Here is an 18013-nt window from a genome sequence, read left to right as displayed (position 1 = left end):
CCCTTCCTTTGAGCCCAGACGTTGTCTATTTCTGGCACCATTCCCTATATTGCTTTTTTCTAATACTGAGGTCAATCTCTCTGCGAGTGGGGAGAGATAGAAGCAATTCGTAACACAAAATGCACATGCTTTATGTCCGGATATTCCAGACTCTGTTTATAAGCCGAGACATGTATTCCCTTTGCATGAGGCCACCGCATCGGCTACAACTTTCCATTGCATCCTAGCCGGGAAACTGTGTTTCATGGCTTCCAAACAGCTCAGGATCTGGAAGCCAACTCTAAAACAGGATTTAATGTTCTGGCATGTCTGGAAGCCATAAACCATGTTTTCCTGGTTTGGACGTAACAGGAAACTATGGCCAACTGTGGCTTCCTGGTTTGCTTTACCTGCTCAAAGGGAGGAGCACGAAACTGGTGCAGATCTCAGCTTATCGTGGCAAGATTTGATCCCGCGAACGTTGCCACAAAATCGCAAGCCTTTGGGGAGGAAAAACAAGACACCGCCACATTCACCTCAGCATTCATGTGTTAGAAAAACCACACACACACTTTCCAACTTGCAGATTAATCTCTGTGGCCCAGTTTATACACACGGAGAATCCAGCGGTAATGCTTGATCTGGACTGTGCTTCTACAGCAGGCCTGGGGGAGCTTGGGCGCTGCCTGTACTGCCGGACTCCAACTCCCATCAGCCCTAGCCAGCATGGTCAGTGGTCCAGGATGATGGGAGTTGTAGTCCAACAGTATCCGGGGAGCCACAGGCTTCCCAAGCCTCTTCTAAAATCTACAGGGTGGGCATTTGAAATGCTGCTCTATGGAGAAGGGCTGGGTGGTGGAGAGTATGACAGGGAGAAGATTAGGTTGAACCCCTCTCACTGCTAGCTTTCTACATGCGAGGAGATGCAATTTTTGTTGTTGTTGTTGGTTTTAGGCAGACACACCAAGCTGCCAAAAAGCAGTACAGCTCAAGACAATAAGAGAGTGTTTTATTTCTTGATTCCACCAAGTGTATAAACTGGGCCTGTGTTGTGCAAACCCTCCTTCTGACTACTGGGAAAACCACCTCAGAACTTCAAAAGCAAACTGGGTGAAGCGACAGAGAAATAAACAGGGAGACCGAACCATCTTCAGGGCTTTGCAGAGTTCACCACCATTGCAATCCCACCCACCGGCAACTCATGTAGAGAGATCTCCAAGCAGGCAAGATGGCCGAACTACACCGGGGGTTGCGTGGGGCAAACAAAGATCTGCGCATCCCTCACCACTTCCATAAATTCCAAATTACCAAATGACTCCACAGTTACCAAAGTTAAAATAAGTTATGAGAAAGGTCCACCTGCACATCTATATCCCACATTATTAAGAGCAGGGTCTCCACGTTCTGGAGCTTGAGAGAGAGAGAGAGAGTCTCTATTCTGCAGGCCACGGAGGTATCTCGCCCTTCCGCCTTCGACAGCCGACATCCTGGGATGGAGAGTTGCCGCTGTTTTGCTGACCTGCCAATCGTTTGGACAGAAAAGGGAGGAGCCTCCATCTTGGGGGAGGGGCCGAGGGGGAGCAGAATGCCAAGGGCATTCGAGTGTATCGGGAAGTCGCTAAGCAGGTTGCGGGCATCTCCCACCAGGCTGCTGGAACGAGAAGTTTCTGCCAGCCATTGCAGCAGGGTGTTAACAACCCCGCCCCCCCAAAAATATATACTGGCACAAGGTGACCAAGGCCAATAAAAACAGTCACTGAACGCTGCAACCGGCGGCAGAGGAATCCAGCCGTGGACACACAGCTGCTGCCCCGCTCTCTTCGGAAACCAGGCCCAGCTTGGAAATTATGAACCGATGTGCCTACGAGAACGCGCTATGAACACAGATCTGTCCATAGAGCGGAAATACTGAAAATAATCTTAGGTGGTGTTTTAAGCTGGGAGAGGGGCTTGGAGGGGGCGGAGGGCGACGTCTCTTGCCCGGCCTCTTCTCAGGAGCAAATCCTGGCATCATAGAGTCCTCTCCACCTCCGTTCCTTCATCAGTGCTTCTCCTGAAAGAGAGGAAGGCATTCTGTTTATTATTGATTTCATTTTACGGGAAGCCGTTTTCACAGGCTGCTCGACGACAATCGTCTCTAAGCTGGCTGCAACATCCCAGAGAACGGATCTGGCCATGTTCACAATTGACGCCGATATCTCATCCGAGGAGTTCTGCCCTCCAAAAACGAAAATTGTGTTTATGTAAAACAGAATCGGCATTAGTTAGAACAGCGGTTCCCAAACTCCCCCACCCTTCCCCATGGACCTCTTGAAAATTGCAGAGGATCTTGGAAGACCACTTAATTTATTTTCTGCCCATTGTAGCCACTATAACTAATGTGCTGTGCTAGATGCTGTGTGGCATCTGCGTTTCAGTTTGAATTCCGAAAGGTCAAACTGTAATACAATAAATGGAACAACACTATCTCTGAGCAGGTGCAGATTAATCACTGAATCCCACCTCCTCACACACATAGAAGGCTGCCTCCACGCACTTGGCTTAGCCTAGGTGTTTTAGCCAAAGAGCTGGACCAGTCTCCTTCCATTACTTCGGGTAGTGATAAAGCGGGATATCAAATCCAAACTCTTCTTCATTCAGAAAAACAAAAAATCCCCTTGATGTCTTGAGGTTTGGGACTGGGCAAGGAAGTGGGCAGTACTCCACAGAAGTTGAACACACAAGCTCTGTTTTGCACCATTGCCGCTGCTTCCTTGGAGATGGAGACAAGGTCAATAGAGCCACCCGTTGCCTGGTTTATTCCCAGAAGAGCTCAGCTCTGTGCTGACAAGGGAACACGTCCGAGTCACAGCAGGTGAGATGGCAGACGGGCAATTCCTTCCCATGGATCCAGCTCCCCATTTACAACATAACGTCTACCCCACTTTTTCCTCCAGGCAGCTCAAAAGCGGTGGAAACAGTTCTTTCCACACCCCATTTCATCCTCGCAGGAACCCTGTGAGGTTGGTCAGGGTAACGGACAGTGACCCAGTCACCCAGTGAGCGTCATGGCCAAGCGGGGAATTTGAAGGCCGGTCTCTCAGGCCCTAGGCCTGACCCGCGAGCCAACAGGCCGCACAGACCCTCTTCACTCTTCTTCTAACTTCCCCTGCCCCTAAACTAGTGCTATTATGCTCATTGTGTGAGTAAATTGCAGCAAGTATTTTTTTTTAAAGCAGAGCAAACCGAGGAAGCCGTGCAGGGGAGATGATTCAAATCACCCACCTCTTGTTTGTTAGATTTTTCCTGTTGGTGGATTCCATTAGCAGATCCGGAATTCCCAATAGTCTAAAATGAAAGGGGGTGGGGTGGAAAAAGTGATGGAAAGAGGTGGTGTATTAGGTAAGTTGGACGCACAGCAATCAGAAGGTACATCAAAAATAGCCAAAGAACAATGAAAGTGAGCGATTTTATGTGCTGCAAAAGTCCAGATGTGAGATGATTAAAGAGAAAAGCATTAAAGCTTATTTTATGAAAAATAATGGCATAAGCTAAAGACATGGCAATCTTCCCCTTTACAGAAAGAGGCACAACTGAAATAACTTGTGGCTAAGGGATGCGGGTGGCGCTGTGGGTAAAACCTCAGCACCTTAGGGCTTGCCGATCGCATGGTCGGTGGTTCAAATCCCCGCGGCGGGGTGAGCTCCCGTTTTTCGGTCCCAGCTCCTGCCCACCTAGCAGTTCGAAAGCACCCCTAAGTGCAAGTAGATAAATAGGTACCGCTTTCTAGCGGGAAGGTAAACGGCATTTCCGTGTGCTGCGCTGGTGCCAGCTCGCCAGAGCAGCTTCGTCACGCTGGCCACGTGACCCGGAAGTGTCTCCGGACAGTGCTGGCCCCCGGCCTCTTAAGTGAGATGGGCGCACAACCCTAGAGTCGGACACCCAAGTGACAAGGTGACAAAAGAATCTGCCTGGGAAATGATATATAATGAATTGAAAAGAATGTTTAAAATTATGTTTGTATAAGACAACACAGAAGCTTTTCTTTTGCGAATTATAGGGACAGAACCACCTAAACTGTATAGAAACTTATTCATGTATGCTACAGCGGCAAGAATGTTACTCGCCCCCAAAATGGCAATAAGCAGAAGTCCCAGCAAAGGAAGCATGGATACAAAAACTTATGGAATATGCAGAAATGGCGAAACTTACCGGAAAAATAATAAATCAAGATAACAAACTTTTTATAAAAGAATGGAAATAGTTTGTTGAGTATTTGCAGATAAATTGTAAACAGATAAGAACATTGGCAGGATTATTGTAATAACCTGCAGTTTTGTAAAAGTATATAATTAAAGTCAAGCAAATTAAGTTTGGATATGCAGAAGGTATTAAAAATAAATTTAAGGAACCGCAGAAAGAGGGGGAAGGAAGTCAAGTATTGAAATGTTAAAAATGATTACAAAATTAGTGAAATGTATAAACCTGAAAAGCATAAATAAAATTTAAAAAAGAAAAAAAGAGGGAATCTGCTTGGTGGGGGGAAGAGAGAGTCCATGTGGCGGGGAACACCCACCTGTGCTTTCTCAGAGCAGCTTCTCATGGCTTCCACGAGCTTCTCCATCTGCTGGCCCTGCTCCAGCGCGTTCCTCAGGACGTCTTCCGTGCTGACCAGCCGATGCTGCAACCGGAGGACTTCGGACTCGGACGACGGGTCTATGAGGGAGTATCGTCGCTGGTCTGTTACTGCTTTCTCTTTATCCTGGAGGAGATAAGTTGTTGTTTTTTAACAACAGTATTATTGTGTTAAAATACAAAAGGTGAGATTTAAACAAATATTAAATCAGCTCTTTAATAAAGAAGCGAACAGGAACATCTGGGGCCTATTCATCCAGAGGAGGAACCTTCTGAAGAGCGGACAAGGGGCTGATGCTGAAACCAGAAGTCGCCAGTCCTGGCCTCCTGCCATGCACTCAGGAACAGGTCCTTAGGCAAGGCACTTCTGCAACATGGGATTACAGTGGTACCTCGGGTTACATACGCTTCAGGTTACAGACTCCGCTAACCCAGAAATAGTGCTTCAGGTTAAGAACTTTGCTTCAGGATGAGAACAGAAATCGTGCTCCAGCGGCGGCGCAGCGGCAGCGGGAGCCCCATTAGCTAAAGTGGTGCTTCAGGTTAAGAACAGTTTCAGGTTAAGAATGGACCACTGGAACGAATTAAGTACTTAACCCGAGGTACCACTGTAATAATAATACGGCATTGCTCAGTTACCAAGGACAGCTCAGGTAGCTGGAGTGTGGTGCTGATAAGGCCAAGGTTGCAGGTTCGATCCCATATGGGACAAATGTATATTCCTGCATTGCAGGGAATTGGACTAGATCAGGCATGTCCAACATCCAAGAGACTGTGATCTACTCAGTCTTTTAAATAAACAGGCAGTGATCTGCCCATTGTCACTGGAGAATAGACAGGAGTTGTTGAGCTTTTTTAGGAAGCCTAAGTTGCTGAGCTTTTTTGGGGGGGGAAACAAAAGTTGTTGTGGTTTTGTTTTTGGGGTTTTTTTTGGGGGGGTGACACACCAGGGGGTGTCGCAATCGACCACGGACACTCCCATAATTGACCAGTAGATCGCGATCGACCTTTTGAACATGCCTGGACTAAGGATCCTCAAGGTCACTTCCAACTCTATGATTCTATGAAAGACAGGGCTGTTGTGCAGATTATTGATAATTACATGTTAAATACTACAAACAAACAAACAAACAAACAAACAAACCATAAGTGCTTTGAGTCCTTCAAACACTAATTAAATGGGCATTGTTGGTAGTTGTGCTCCATAGGCATTTTATACAACTCTTTACCACTAGAGAGTTCGGCAGTCAAGCGTAAAATGAATAGTACAGAGTAGAGACAGTTTATGATGTTTCTCATAACAAGGTGGGTGGCACTCAGAAATTGCCATTTTACTGACGCAGGAGGAGTTACTACCTCCCCGATTTAAAAAGTCTCATGAAAAGAATCATTGATTGTACGAGAATCCATCAATTATAATAATTGGTAGTGTCCAATCAATCATTTTTTAAGTAGGGAGGGAATATTCTTTAGTTTAGATGATGCTGCAGAAGTATTTGAGGTTCCTCCCTGTTTGGAAAGAACAACAACCGTAAAACTAGAAACACGCACTTGAAGAGAACCCAGGGAGTCATCTATTATAATCCCTGGATCAATGCCAGATCTTGCAAACCCTGGCATCCTTGCTTAAATGCCTCCAGAGAAGGAGAAGCCACCACTCCCAACAAGTCAGGCTGTTTCATCACCCAACAGCTCCTGCTCTTTGGGAAAATTCACCTCTCATGTTTAGCCAGCATCTGCCTCCTTGCAATTTGCATCCCTTGAGTCTAAGCCTCCCCTCTGGAGCAACAGAGAAGGAGGTTTCCTCTATCTTCTACATGACCAAAGCAAAGACTAAAAGTGATTCTCCTTGCCATCTGATTTTTTTTTAAAGGATATTTTAATCCAGGGCAATCTAAACATTGTCATCAGATTAATCCAACCAATTAATTAACTAATCACTGCAGCTAAGTTTTACTCAAGAGTAGATCTGCTGAAATGAATATGGACCTACTTTAGGCCCCATCTGCACAATACATTTAAAGCAGCATCATACCACTTCAAACAGGCACGGTTTTCCCAACAGATTCCCGAAAATGGTAGTTTGTGGGAACTGTAGCTTTTGTGAGGGGTAAACTGCGGTCCCCAGGAATCTGGGAGGGGTGTGTGCCTTAAAATGTATGGTGCGTATGCTGCCATGGGGGGCCTCATAAAATGAGTTCAGGCTGCAGGCTGCCCTCCTGCAAAGGCCTGAGATGCCAATGGGAACCTGAAGCCCCTCCAGATGTTGTTGGTGGACTACAACTCCCATCATTCCTGACCATCGGCCATAATGGCTGGAGCTGATGGGTACTGGAGTCTGGCAACATGTAGAATCAGTGAACTGGACCCAAGCTCAGGGGTGTAGAGGGAGACAAGTGGCCTTTTTAGTCAATAGAAGTTTCCAGGCCACTTGTAAAGGTAGCTCCAGAGAGAGAGCGTTGCAGCAGTCCAGCATCATGTGGCTCAAGCCTTCACCCCTCCCAGTGACGGAGCAAGCCGATTGGGTGCCTGGGGCCGTGTGCGTGCCATGCGCCCGGGGGCGGGGCCAGCCAGGGCAGAACACTCCGCAGGGCCTCCAAGTTTTCCTGCCTCCTCCCACTCAGCCGCCCTACAGGAGAGATGCATGGCTTGGGCGCACTGCAGGCCCCTCTGTGACTGCCACCCACCATTTTGTCATTCCCGCAGTGGGGACACCTGGGGCGGTCCGCACCCACCGCACCCCCTTGCTACGCCCCTGAGCCCTCCACCACAGCCCCCCAATGCTCTGGGCACCCAGCCCAGCTCTCCACCAGCTCACCAGGACGATCAGCTTTTCCCGGAGTCCCTTGATGTCGTCCTTGAGCTTCTGCTCCTTCATCCTCCACTCGGCTTTGTGCACCTCACGACTCAAGTCCCGCTCGGGCCCAGGGGAGTGCCGGTTGGCTTCCATGAGCAAAGCTCGCAGCTCGTTCAGGCTCCTGGCGGGAGAGAGCCAGGAGAACATCAACAAGGGGGCTTTACCGCAGACTTTTTGCTAGTGCTCTCTGCACACACACTGTGCCCTCTCACTGTCTGAAAGATGGGGGAGAGCTTTGCCAGGCAGCTATTCAAGGATTGTCAAGGACTAGTTAGACACAGAGGATTGCTGAGAGGAACCAGCTGAGGAACCGGCAAGGGAAGAAGGCTCAGGGCCTTTTTGTTAGGTCTAACAGGTGAAGAGTTACTGAGAGAAGATAAAAGACTTTTTATGTACGCAACAACAACAGCAAGAATGCTACTAGCCCAGAGATGGAAGGAAGGAGAAGTATCAACAAAAGAAGAATGGCAGATGAAACTGATGGGAGTATGCGGAGATGGCGAAACTGACAGGAAAGATTTGAAACCAGGAAGATCAAGTATTTACTAAAGATTGGAGTAAATTTGTAATTTACTGAAAAGACCACTGTAAACAGTTGAAATCTTTGGCAGGGATGTAAAGACACTTGTAATATGGAATTATGCATGATAATTATGGTTAATTAATAGATAGATAATGGTAAAAGATGCGGCAAACTTAAATTTAAACATGGAATCCATGGAGGGAGGGAGGGAGGGAGGTCCGAAGGTTCAAAAGAACCTTGTATTTGAATGTTCGAAAAGGTTATGTTTGATATGTATAAAATGATTAAAAACCTAATAAAAAATTATAATCAATCAATCAATCTTTATTACGGTCCAGAGACCCAACAAATTGTTACAAAGCAATGCACAATTCAGACAGCCTACCTCCAAGTTAAACAAGCATTTTGTTCAAAAGATAGGGATCACTGGTTCTTGCAACCACCGATAAAAACACTGCTAATGTTCTAGCGTTTGTTCGGTCTTCCAATAGGAACCTGACATAGCCTCTGATTTTCCTGGGAAAGGTACCAGCAAGGTTAATATCAGTTCAGCCCTGGCTTGCTCATATTTCACACAGTGCAGCAAAATATGTTTTATAGAATCGATGTCAATCAATCAATCAAAACTTTATTAGCAAAGCCAACAGGCCACAGCTATACAAGAATTAAAAATAGAAATAAGGATAAAAGGGAGAAAAGAACAAGCAAAAGGAGGTCCGTCAGATGAACAAGTCTGTCACTCAGATGGTGGCCCTCAATTTCATAGCTCTTTCGATGTACCTCGCGACCTTCTCTGTTATCTGACTATCCGTATCCGATAAGAGGAAATACAGTGTGATGTCTGGTGAACGGCCGGGGTTGGAGAGAATGAGTGGAGTAATAATCTCATTCCTTAGGTCTTTGTAAAGGGGGCAGGATAGGAAGACGTGGGACACTGTTTCCGTGTTACCATCTCCACATGGGCAGAGTCGTTTTTCAAATGGGGTCTTTTGGTAGCGACCTTCGAGTACGGCCGAAGGGAGAACATCCCATCTAGCCAATGTAAAGGCACGTCTGTATTTTGGAATGGTTAATTTGAACAAATATGAAGCTGGAGAGTCAAAATGAGAAGGGGGAAAGTAGGTATACCATGGGCACAGTTTCTTTAAGATAGTCAGGTTGTTTTGCCGTTCAATGTCTTTCAGGCGCTGGCCTATTAGACTCTTTGCTTTAATGAGGCCCATTGATAGTAGGGACTGTGAATGCAGACCGCATGTAAGAAGTTTTTGATGCACAGTTTTGAACCACTTGCTTTTGTGGGGGTCTTGCATTACTAGAGGCAGTAGACCAGGTGGATTTAGATTAAGACGAAGCCAGTAGTTGAATGTTCTTTGCCAGGTCTGAGTTTCTACAGATGGAAGGCAGGCCTCGAGTCGTAATGCTGCGTTTGGAACACAGGAGGGGACGCCGAATATCTGCCTTAGGAATTTAGACTGAACAGTTTCAAGACTGGAGCAGTGGTTCCCCGTCCAGATTTGTGCCCCATACAGTAACTGCGCCAGAGGTTTTGCTTGAAAAACTTCAAAGGCTGCTGGGATGTATCTGCCCCCCTTCGTATAAAAGAAGCGAGACAGCATCTTAATACTTTGAGCTGCTTTTTCTTTGGCACATTTTTGATGGACATCCCAGGACCTGGTCGACTGGAAAACGATACCCAGATATTTGAAGGCTTTAACCTGTTCAATTGTCTGGTTATCCATCCTCCAGCTGTACTGTCTGTGTTTCCTTGCAAAAACCATAATTTTGGTTTTCTGATAGTTTATTACCAGTTGCTCTCTCCTGCAGTATGCTGAAAATTCACCTATGAGCCTATTTAAGCCTATTCTTGTTCGAGATAGGAGTATCGCATCATCAGCATACAAAAGTACTGATATTGATTTGTCAGCCAGTTTGGGGGCGTGGAAGTCCGGAGATGACAAACAATTAACCATATCATTGATGTAAAAGTTGAATAAAACTGGGGCCAAGATGCAACCTTGCTTGACCCCCTTGCAGACAGGAACTGGTCCTATAAGATGGCCATTTGACGAAGTTCTTACATGCAGCACCGTGTCTTTATATAAACAGCTGATCAGAAATAATAGTCTTTTGTCTATACTTGATGTGCTCAATTTATCCCAGAGTCTTGCACGTGGAATTGAATCGAAAGCAGCCTTTAGATCGATAAAGGCTGCATATAGCACCCCACGGGATTTTTTGGCATATTTGTCAATTAAATAGGCTAGGGTAAAGCAATGGTCTATGGTGGACCTGCCTTGCCTGAAACCCGCTTGCTCTTCCGCTAGAATAGCTTCAGTTTCGAGCCAGCTAGTTAGCTTAATATAAAGATGTTTGGCATATAGTTTGCTGGGTATAGGCAGAAGACTGATTGGTCTATAACTCGCCGGGTCTGGCATAGGTCCTTTTTTATAGATTGGAATAACTATTGCCTCAGTCCAACCATCTGGGAGTAAACCCGTTGAGTCGATCCAAGAAAATAAAGACGCCAGCAGGGGGGCCCACCAGCCAATGTTGGACTTCAGAAGTTCGGCAGGGATGTAGTCATTCCCTGGGGCCTTGTTGTTCTTTAATTGTGCGATTAAGTTCTCAACTTCCTTTTATAGAATCGATGTCTTGAGCACATGAGCAAAGTCTGTCCTGGTAGGGAACTCCTCTCAACCTACCATCCAACGCTGCAGAAGGAAAGACATTTAGTCTGGCTTTGGTGAATAACCTTCAATAATTTGGTACCGTCAGGTTTTTAATGTAAGGTGTTAACTTAAAGACATGCCCATATTGCACTTGCATTGTATTTATTAAAAATTATAAAAAAGAAGGCTCAGAGCCCAGGGAGTGGTGGTGGGACAACAATGAGTGGGTGAACTGGAAGAGGAAGTGTTGGAAGCTGAGGGTGGGGTTGCTAAGCCGACGGAGGAGACTGACCTTTCTTTCTTCAACAGCTCCTGGCTGATGAGGACCAGCTGGCCAGAAGCATCGTGCGTTTTCCTAGACACCGTCTCCAGCTCGGCTTCCAGCCTCTTCTTCTCTTTCAACAGAGAATCTGCCTTCCTCTCAGTACTCCTGCATCTATTTTCCAAGGCTGCCGGACCAAAGGAAAGCGTGTGCGTTTAAGGGGGGTGGGAAGAGACAAGGTAAAGCAGATTCTCTCTGTCTCTCTCTCTCTTGGCAAGGCAGGGCAACGCAAACTCCTCCCTAAAACAGGGATCAGGAACTGCAGTGGTCCTCTGGATTATCTGCCGGACTGCAACTCGCAGCAGCCCCTGTTGGTCAGGGATGATGGGAGATGAAGTTCCGCAAATTTGGCAGCCCAGCCCTGTTCTTAAAGAGCTTGCGGTCCCTGCTCTGTGGCTGCCATGACCCTACTCTGTCTTCCTCCGTACGTGCAGCCCTTCTCAATCCTGGTTGTTGGAAATTGCAGAAAGTGGGAGCACTCTTGCAATCAGGAGGAGGAGGACCTGGCTGGCCAGTGTGAGAACAGGACAGATTATCTTACATTCTGATGTCATGAGCACCAAACCTGGCCTTTCCCTGGAAAGACATGGATATGGACAGAATGCAATCTTCATCATCCTGTCCAGGGCCCTCCCAACCAGAGGAGGGGGCCCTTTCACCTTCCTAAGAGGGCAAGTCCCTAATAACATCTCTGTCCCCGTCTATTCATCCCACACTGTCATCTGAGGCCACCATCTTGCTGAAGCTAAGTAGGTCTGGGTCTGGTTAACCACATGCTTGCCCCCTTGGGTTCCATGATGGAAGGAAGGCGGAATATACAGAATTCGTGTCTGCGTTTCTTCTTCCTCCCTCCCTCCCAACCCTTTTTCCTTATGTGCTGTGTCTTTTGAGTTGTAACCACCTAGGGTTGCACAATGGAAGAGAAGCAGGGTATTAATGCAACACGATAGAATTAAATTCTCTTAGTTTTCTGTGTACTTGGGTTTGTACACAGGCTGGCATTTTTATCAGCAAAAGTATTAAATCAATGGTAGAGCTAATTTGAAACGCTTTCTTTGGGGTTGGGTGTGTTTTTTAAATGCTTCTTTTGTTCAGGCTGTTACAGCCATAGAGACTGTGAGAGACCATACTAGTGGTCAAACGTGTGGGAAGCCAGTGTGGTGTAGTGGTTAAGAGCGGTAGTCTTGTAATCTGGGGAACCGGGTTCGCATCTCCGCTCCTCCACATGCAGCTGCTGGGTGACCTTGGGCCAGTCACACTTCTCTGAAGTCTCTCAGCCCCACTCACCTCACAGAGAGTTTGTTGTGGGGGAGGAAGGGAAAGGAGAGTGTTAGCCGCTTTGAGACTCCTTAAAGGGAGTGAAAAGCGGGATATCAAATCCAAACTCTTCTTCTTCTTCTTTAAGGGAATTTGTATTTCTAAGGTTTGATGGCTCATAGCATCAGTCTTTTTTAAAATAATACCAAAAAATGATACACCATTAGAAAGATAATTTAACGCAGGATATAATGGAACAAACCGTGTTGGATTAGGGTTGCCATATGTCCGGACTTTTCTGGACATATCCGGAATACTGCAGTCAGCAGCAGCATCCGGGCAGTAATCGAAAAAATGTCTGAGAAAATCCAGACGTATGGCAACCAGTGTCGGCAGTGTCAGTTTTGCCAATTTCCCATAAAATTAGCTTAAAAACGTCAAAGTTTCTGCCCCTCCCAAAAGCTAAAATAAATAAATTCTGTCCAGATTTTCACTGTTTGAAATATGGCAACCCTACGTTGGGTTATCTTTTTTCTATCAAATGTTGCAGCCAAATAAACAGAAAAAGAAAGCATGTCTGCCTTACATAACCGGAAGTGGATTTCCTTAACTCAAAACTGACCAGTGACAGAGTGTAATAGCCCTGACCTGAATACAATAGAAAATTTGTGGAGCCGATTAAAGAAACTTGTTAGTCAGAAGTATCCAAGGAATAAAGCACCATTGATAGAATCAATAATCCAATCTTGGTTTCACATTATAACACCTGATGAACTAAAATCCTTGGTTCGCTCCATGGGACATGGCTGCAGGGCTGTAATTGCAACAAAAGCTTTCCACATCAAGTACTAACGGTGAAGTGATGGACATGAGGCAGGAGTTGATAATGCAGGTGAGCTGCGCACAGGTGAGCTGCATGCAAGCTGCCGGCCAGCCCCTTGGAGCCTCCTTTTATTGACACAAATATGCAAACCAGGCAGATACATTTTGGGCTGTGACCTTTACACATCTTCCAATCCCAAAATCGAGGGATGGTACAAAGTTATTTTGGCACCTGTTTCCACCGTGTCATTTCCCCCTTTGCACAGTGTATGACAAAGGAGACAAAAGGTCTCAGAGACCAAGGTTACAGACAGGACACCGCAGACTACTGAGACCGCAAAAGGTTAGACAGAGGGAACGATGTTCAGACAGCTGTGGCTTGTCTGTGGGGGGTGGGGTGCCCCGCACCCCAAGGTCACGCGTGCAGGCAGGTTGTGGCTGCCTGCGGGTGGGGAGTGTCCCCCCTCCAGACACAGTGATTATCCCTACATCCGGGAACGGTGAGAAGTGATGAAATAACCTTTTTCACAACTTTCTGTGTATAACTCCTTTTATCTGGCTCTAACTTTTTTCAGAATAAGGATCATTGTGTTCTATTCTGCCTTACACTATCTGTCTGATCATGCATAACTTTATTGTATTATTCTAAAAAAAAACCCCACCAGCATTATGAGCCATCAAACATCAGTAATACAACTTTCCACAATTTTGGCCACTAGCACATACTAAAAGCTGGCCTTTTTATTTCCAGCAACGACTGTTGGGTTTCGCACACAGAGAAGGGCCCCAGTTTTGCTTTCTCCCTGAGCTGCTTGGTTTCCATGTGCAGGCGATTCACATCAGTTGTGTGAGAGCCCTCCTCTCAGCTCTAAAGTGGTACAGCCCAGATGTAGATTTGGCCCCTCCATTAAAGTGAGGCCAAAAATAGATGTCCGTCCTCTTGCCCCCCCCCCCCCCGGCTGAAATTATCTGTCAATCTGACCAATACAAGCCTAAGCAAACTTACCACTTACTTGAGTCCTTAGTGTATCTGCTTGGGAGACAAGTGATGACACCTCTTTATCTTTCTTACTTAGCTTGTCCTGGAGATCTGCAGGAGGACAAGAGGGAGTTGGGTCACCGGTTACGTTTGCAAGCTTATATTATTAGGGGCTTCATTTATTCATTTGTTCAAGTGATTAACACCCCAGTTTTCACTATATGTCTCAAAGTGGCTTACAGGCAGGGCCGGATTTAGACTGGCCTACAGACCCATTTGGGGAATCCATGCCCACCCAACCTTTTCAGTTCCAAAACTGGGCTGCACTCCTGGGCAAGTCCAGGGACGCTTTTAGGTTTAATGAGGCCCTAAGCTACTAAAGGTAATGGGGCCCTTTATATGTCCAGCTGTCCTTTGTCAACACAAATTGTTGCTGTTTTTTGTGTTGAATATATGTCAGGGGTCAGCAAACTTGTTCAGCAGGGGGCCGGTCCACCGTCCCTCAGACCTTGTGGGTGGCCAGACTATATTTCGGGGGGGGGGGGGATGAATGAATTTCTATGCCCCACAAATAACCCAGAGATGCATTTTAAATAAAAGGGCACATTCTACTAATGTAAAAGCACGCTGATTCCCGGACCATCTGTGGGCCGGATTTAGAAGGCAATTGGGCCAGATATGGCCCCCAGGCCTTAGATTGCCTACCCATGGTACAGTGGTACCTCAGGTTAAGTACTTAATTCGTTCCGGAGGTCCGTTCTTAACCTGAAACTGTGCTTCACCTGAAGCACCACTTTAGCTAATGGGGCCTCCTGCTGCCGCTGTGCCACCGCTGCACGATTTCTGTTCTCATCCTGAAGCAAAGTTCTTAACCTGAAGCACTATTTCTGGGTTAGCGGAGTCTGTAACCTGAAACGTATGTAACCTGAAGCGTATGTAACCCGACGTACCACTGTATATGGTAATCTATGGACCTAATAGGCATCTAAAGCTATTTGTACATGTTGCCATGCAACCAGTCCATGCAGAATGTAGGCACCCTATATATTGAAATGAGCAAACCTGTGATATTTTAGGGAGCAGGCTAGCAGGCGGGGTCCATTACTTACATCATAGGAGCCTGCACAACACAAACCACTGTTGCTGTATGTAGGTTTTATTTTATTTGTTTTTTATCTTATATTTTGGAAATGTACATCCAGGTGTTTTTTTCCTTTACATTTTTTGGGGTCCCCAAGAGAGTGGGGCCCTAAGCTATAGCTTGTTTAACTTATACGTAAATCCGGCACTGCTTACAGGGAGGTGGGGAATAGTATGCACAATACGCAAAACTGAAAACATAGGCTCAAACATCAGAAGCAAGAAACATTAGAGTGACATTCATAGCTTCCTGAAATTAAGCCAGTTTCTAGGCTGGCCTCTGAAAATTAACACAGCCTGTCTGATTTCTAGGGAGAGTTACCTTCCATGGTCTGCTTCATCTTGATCTTCTCTTCTGAAATGTCATTGGTTTCAATCATCTGTAACAAACATTAAAACACACAAGAGTAAAATTTTCAGGTGCGCATTGGCTCCTGCAAATCAAATGGAGAATGCGCACAACTGGCCATTGTACACATTCCCCAGACGTCAGAAGGATTGCGCACATATTAGGGAAAGGAACAGGGAACTGTGTACACAGCCTGGTCAGAAGCACCTAGGACAGGCGCTGCCTTATTCAGAGTCAGGCCACTGGTCCATCTAGCTCAGTGTGGTCTAAAGCTGAAACTAAGTGCTCTGTTACTGAATTACTGACCACCTACATAAAAAGTAAGACTCTAGTCCTCATGTTTCTGAACAGGAAGTGCCAGGGACTGAGCATAGGGCTTTCTGACATGAAACTAGGGCTCTTTCCCAAAGGTGGATCAGGGCTCCGATAAAGGCAGGACCTGAAAACAGCCACCTTCAGAACAAGAGGCAGAGCCACCTTCAGAACAGCCTGCCAGTCGGCTGCCAAGCTATGCCATTTCCGTTTGTTTGCTTCCTTGCCTCCCCAGACGCCGTTGCCGGCTTCTGTTCTGCCGCTGGACCCAGCAGAAACTCCTTGTCTTTATTAGAGCTCCCACCTTACTGTCTCATTCTGTCTCTGCTCCTCCAAACCTAGCATTCTTTTAGAAGTGGAAGCATACATCAATAAACATCGCTTTCCCCCTTGCATTAGGTTTCGTTTCATCTCGAAAAATAAAATCTTATTTTACGGTTTATTGCTGTTTATATTTTGAATTGGATATATACGGGGGCACCGAAATCTTTTAAGTGCTTAGTGTCTCTAAAGGTTTTAATCCGGCCCTGCAAAGACAGGATGCGTAGACAGGATGTCCTACAACAGAGGGGAATGTTTGGAAATGTCTGCCACCTGAGGCTGTTGCCTCACTTTGCCTAACACTAGGGACGGCCCTGGTTTTGGAGAAAACATTACTGCCAGCTTCAAACCCTCAATCGTGTGCTAACATCTTTGTAAATGCACCCGGGAGTTTTAAAGACAATTAAAAAGTGGGGGTGAGGGGGGTGGAGGAAGGTGCTGGAAATCAGCTAGGCCAGTCAACGTACGTTGGTGTGCTGAGAAGGATGAAGCGCTTCTGTGGACTGCAGCTTGTTCTCCAGCACAAGGACTTTCTCCTGCAGCCTCTGGATCTCCTGCTTGTTCTGGGCTTCCGTCTTCTGCAGCGTCTCGTAGTCCAGCATCTTCTTCTCAGCCAGAGCGATCTGCTCCTTCAGGAAAGCAATGGCCTGCGCCTGATCCTCATAGTCGCTGTGAAGCTTCTCCAGCTCGTGTGCTCGGAGATCCGCGTCTCGGCACTTGTCCTTCAGGTCCTGCAGCTCCAACAGGTGCTGGTTGGTCTTGGCCTCCAGCTGCTGCTTCCAGTTCTTGTCGCTCTCCTCCACCTCATCCTTGGCTTCCTGCACCTTCAGCTTCAGGCCTTCCTTCTCCTTGATGTGGACGGCCGTCTCGATGTCGTGCTTGGCCTTCAAGTTCTCCAGTTCCAGCTGGTGCTCCATCTTGATGCTCTCCACCACAGCCTTCAGCTCCACTATCTCCTTGTGCTGACTGTCGGGGCCCGTGTTCAAGGTGGCCTTGAGGTCCTCCAGCGACTTCTGATGGTCGGATGCCAGCGTGTCCAGCTTGGACTTCCAGTTGTCCATGAGGCCCATGTTCTCGTTGGTGGCCTGCTGGACCTTCTGCTTGAGGTCCACGATTTCCTGCGAGTACTTTTCGTTCAGGGCCTTCAGCTTCTCGATCTCTTGCTGGTGCTTCTTCAGCGTCCTTTCGTACTTCTCCTTCAGCTGGCTGCTCTCTTTCAGGTGCTCCTTGTTAGCGGAAAGCAGCTGGTCGCGGAGGCGCAGGGCCTCCGTCTGCAAGCCGAGGCTGTGGTCCGGAGAATCCGGAGGAAGGGTGTCCTTCAAGCACTGCCTGAGTTCCTCCACCTCGCCTCGCGTTAAGGCCAGCTCCTCCTCCAGCTGGAGGATCCGCGACTTCTCGGCCACCGTAGTCAGCTGGAAGAGCGGACGATAAAATAAACGCACAGATGCAAAGTCAGCCCTTGCATTTACATACTTGCCCATTTCTTTTGGGGTCTTTTCACACCGTGTATCATAACGGTAATAATAATAATAATAATAATAATAATAATAATAATAATAATAATAGCCCAATATATTTTTAGGCACAGGTGGGGGAATCTGTGGCCCTCCAGATGTTGCCGAGCATCAGTCCCAGCCAGCATGGTCAGTGTGGAGGATGATGAGTGTTGTAGTATGGCAACATCTGTGGAACATAGGCTCTCCCCGCTATCCCTGTTTTAAATGGATGTCTGGTTGCGCCAGGCAAAAGAGGCTAATGCAAACTTCATTTTAAAAGTTGGGAATTTGGTGGCAAAACTGAGCTGGCTGCTGTATGAAAAGACTCTCAGCAGAGGGAAGGCAAACGTCTAAGTACATTGCTAATGCAAAC

At 46.8% G+C, this 18013-nt stretch overlaps 1 protein-coding gene across 6 annotated transcripts in view; it reads right to left on the bottom strand.

Moving 5' to 3' along the window:
- Window positions 1–971: 971 nt before the first annotated feature.
- Window positions 972–18013, bottom strand: part of CLIP2 (CAP-Gly domain containing linker protein 2) — a 74674-nt gene continuing 57632 nt past the window's right edge. For 5 of the 6 annotated variants that reach the window (XM_083714385.1, XM_083714388.1, XM_083714387.1 and 2 more), the window contains 8 exons: window positions 16612–17556; window positions 15485–15542; window positions 14050–14133; window positions 10935–11091; window positions 7412–7571; window positions 4535–4720; window positions 3244–3306; window positions 972–2032 (listed from right to left, as the gene is read on the bottom strand). In XM_083714385.1, coding sequence (XP_083570511.1) covers window positions 2021–2032; window positions 3244–3306; window positions 4535–4720; window positions 7412–7571; window positions 10935–11091; window positions 14050–14133; window positions 15485–15542; window positions 16612–17556 — 1665 coding nt within the window. In that variant the 3' untranslated portion in view covers window positions 972–2020. The remainder of the gene's footprint in view (window positions 2033–3243; window positions 3307–4534; window positions 4721–7411; window positions 7572–10934; window positions 11092–14049; window positions 14134–15484; window positions 15543–16611; window positions 17557–18013) is intronic. The other variant, XR_014558323.1, reaches the window with a different exon arrangement.

The sequence above is a fragment of the Podarcis gaigeae genome (genome assembly GCF_964106915.1).
Source record: "Podarcis gaigeae genome assembly, chromosome: 15".
NCBI lineage: Eukaryota > Metazoa > Chordata > Lepidosauria > Squamata > Lacertidae > Podarcis > Podarcis gaigeae.
Note: the sequence above shows the minus strand (reverse complement) of the source record. Positions and strands in the feature narration are given on the sequence as shown.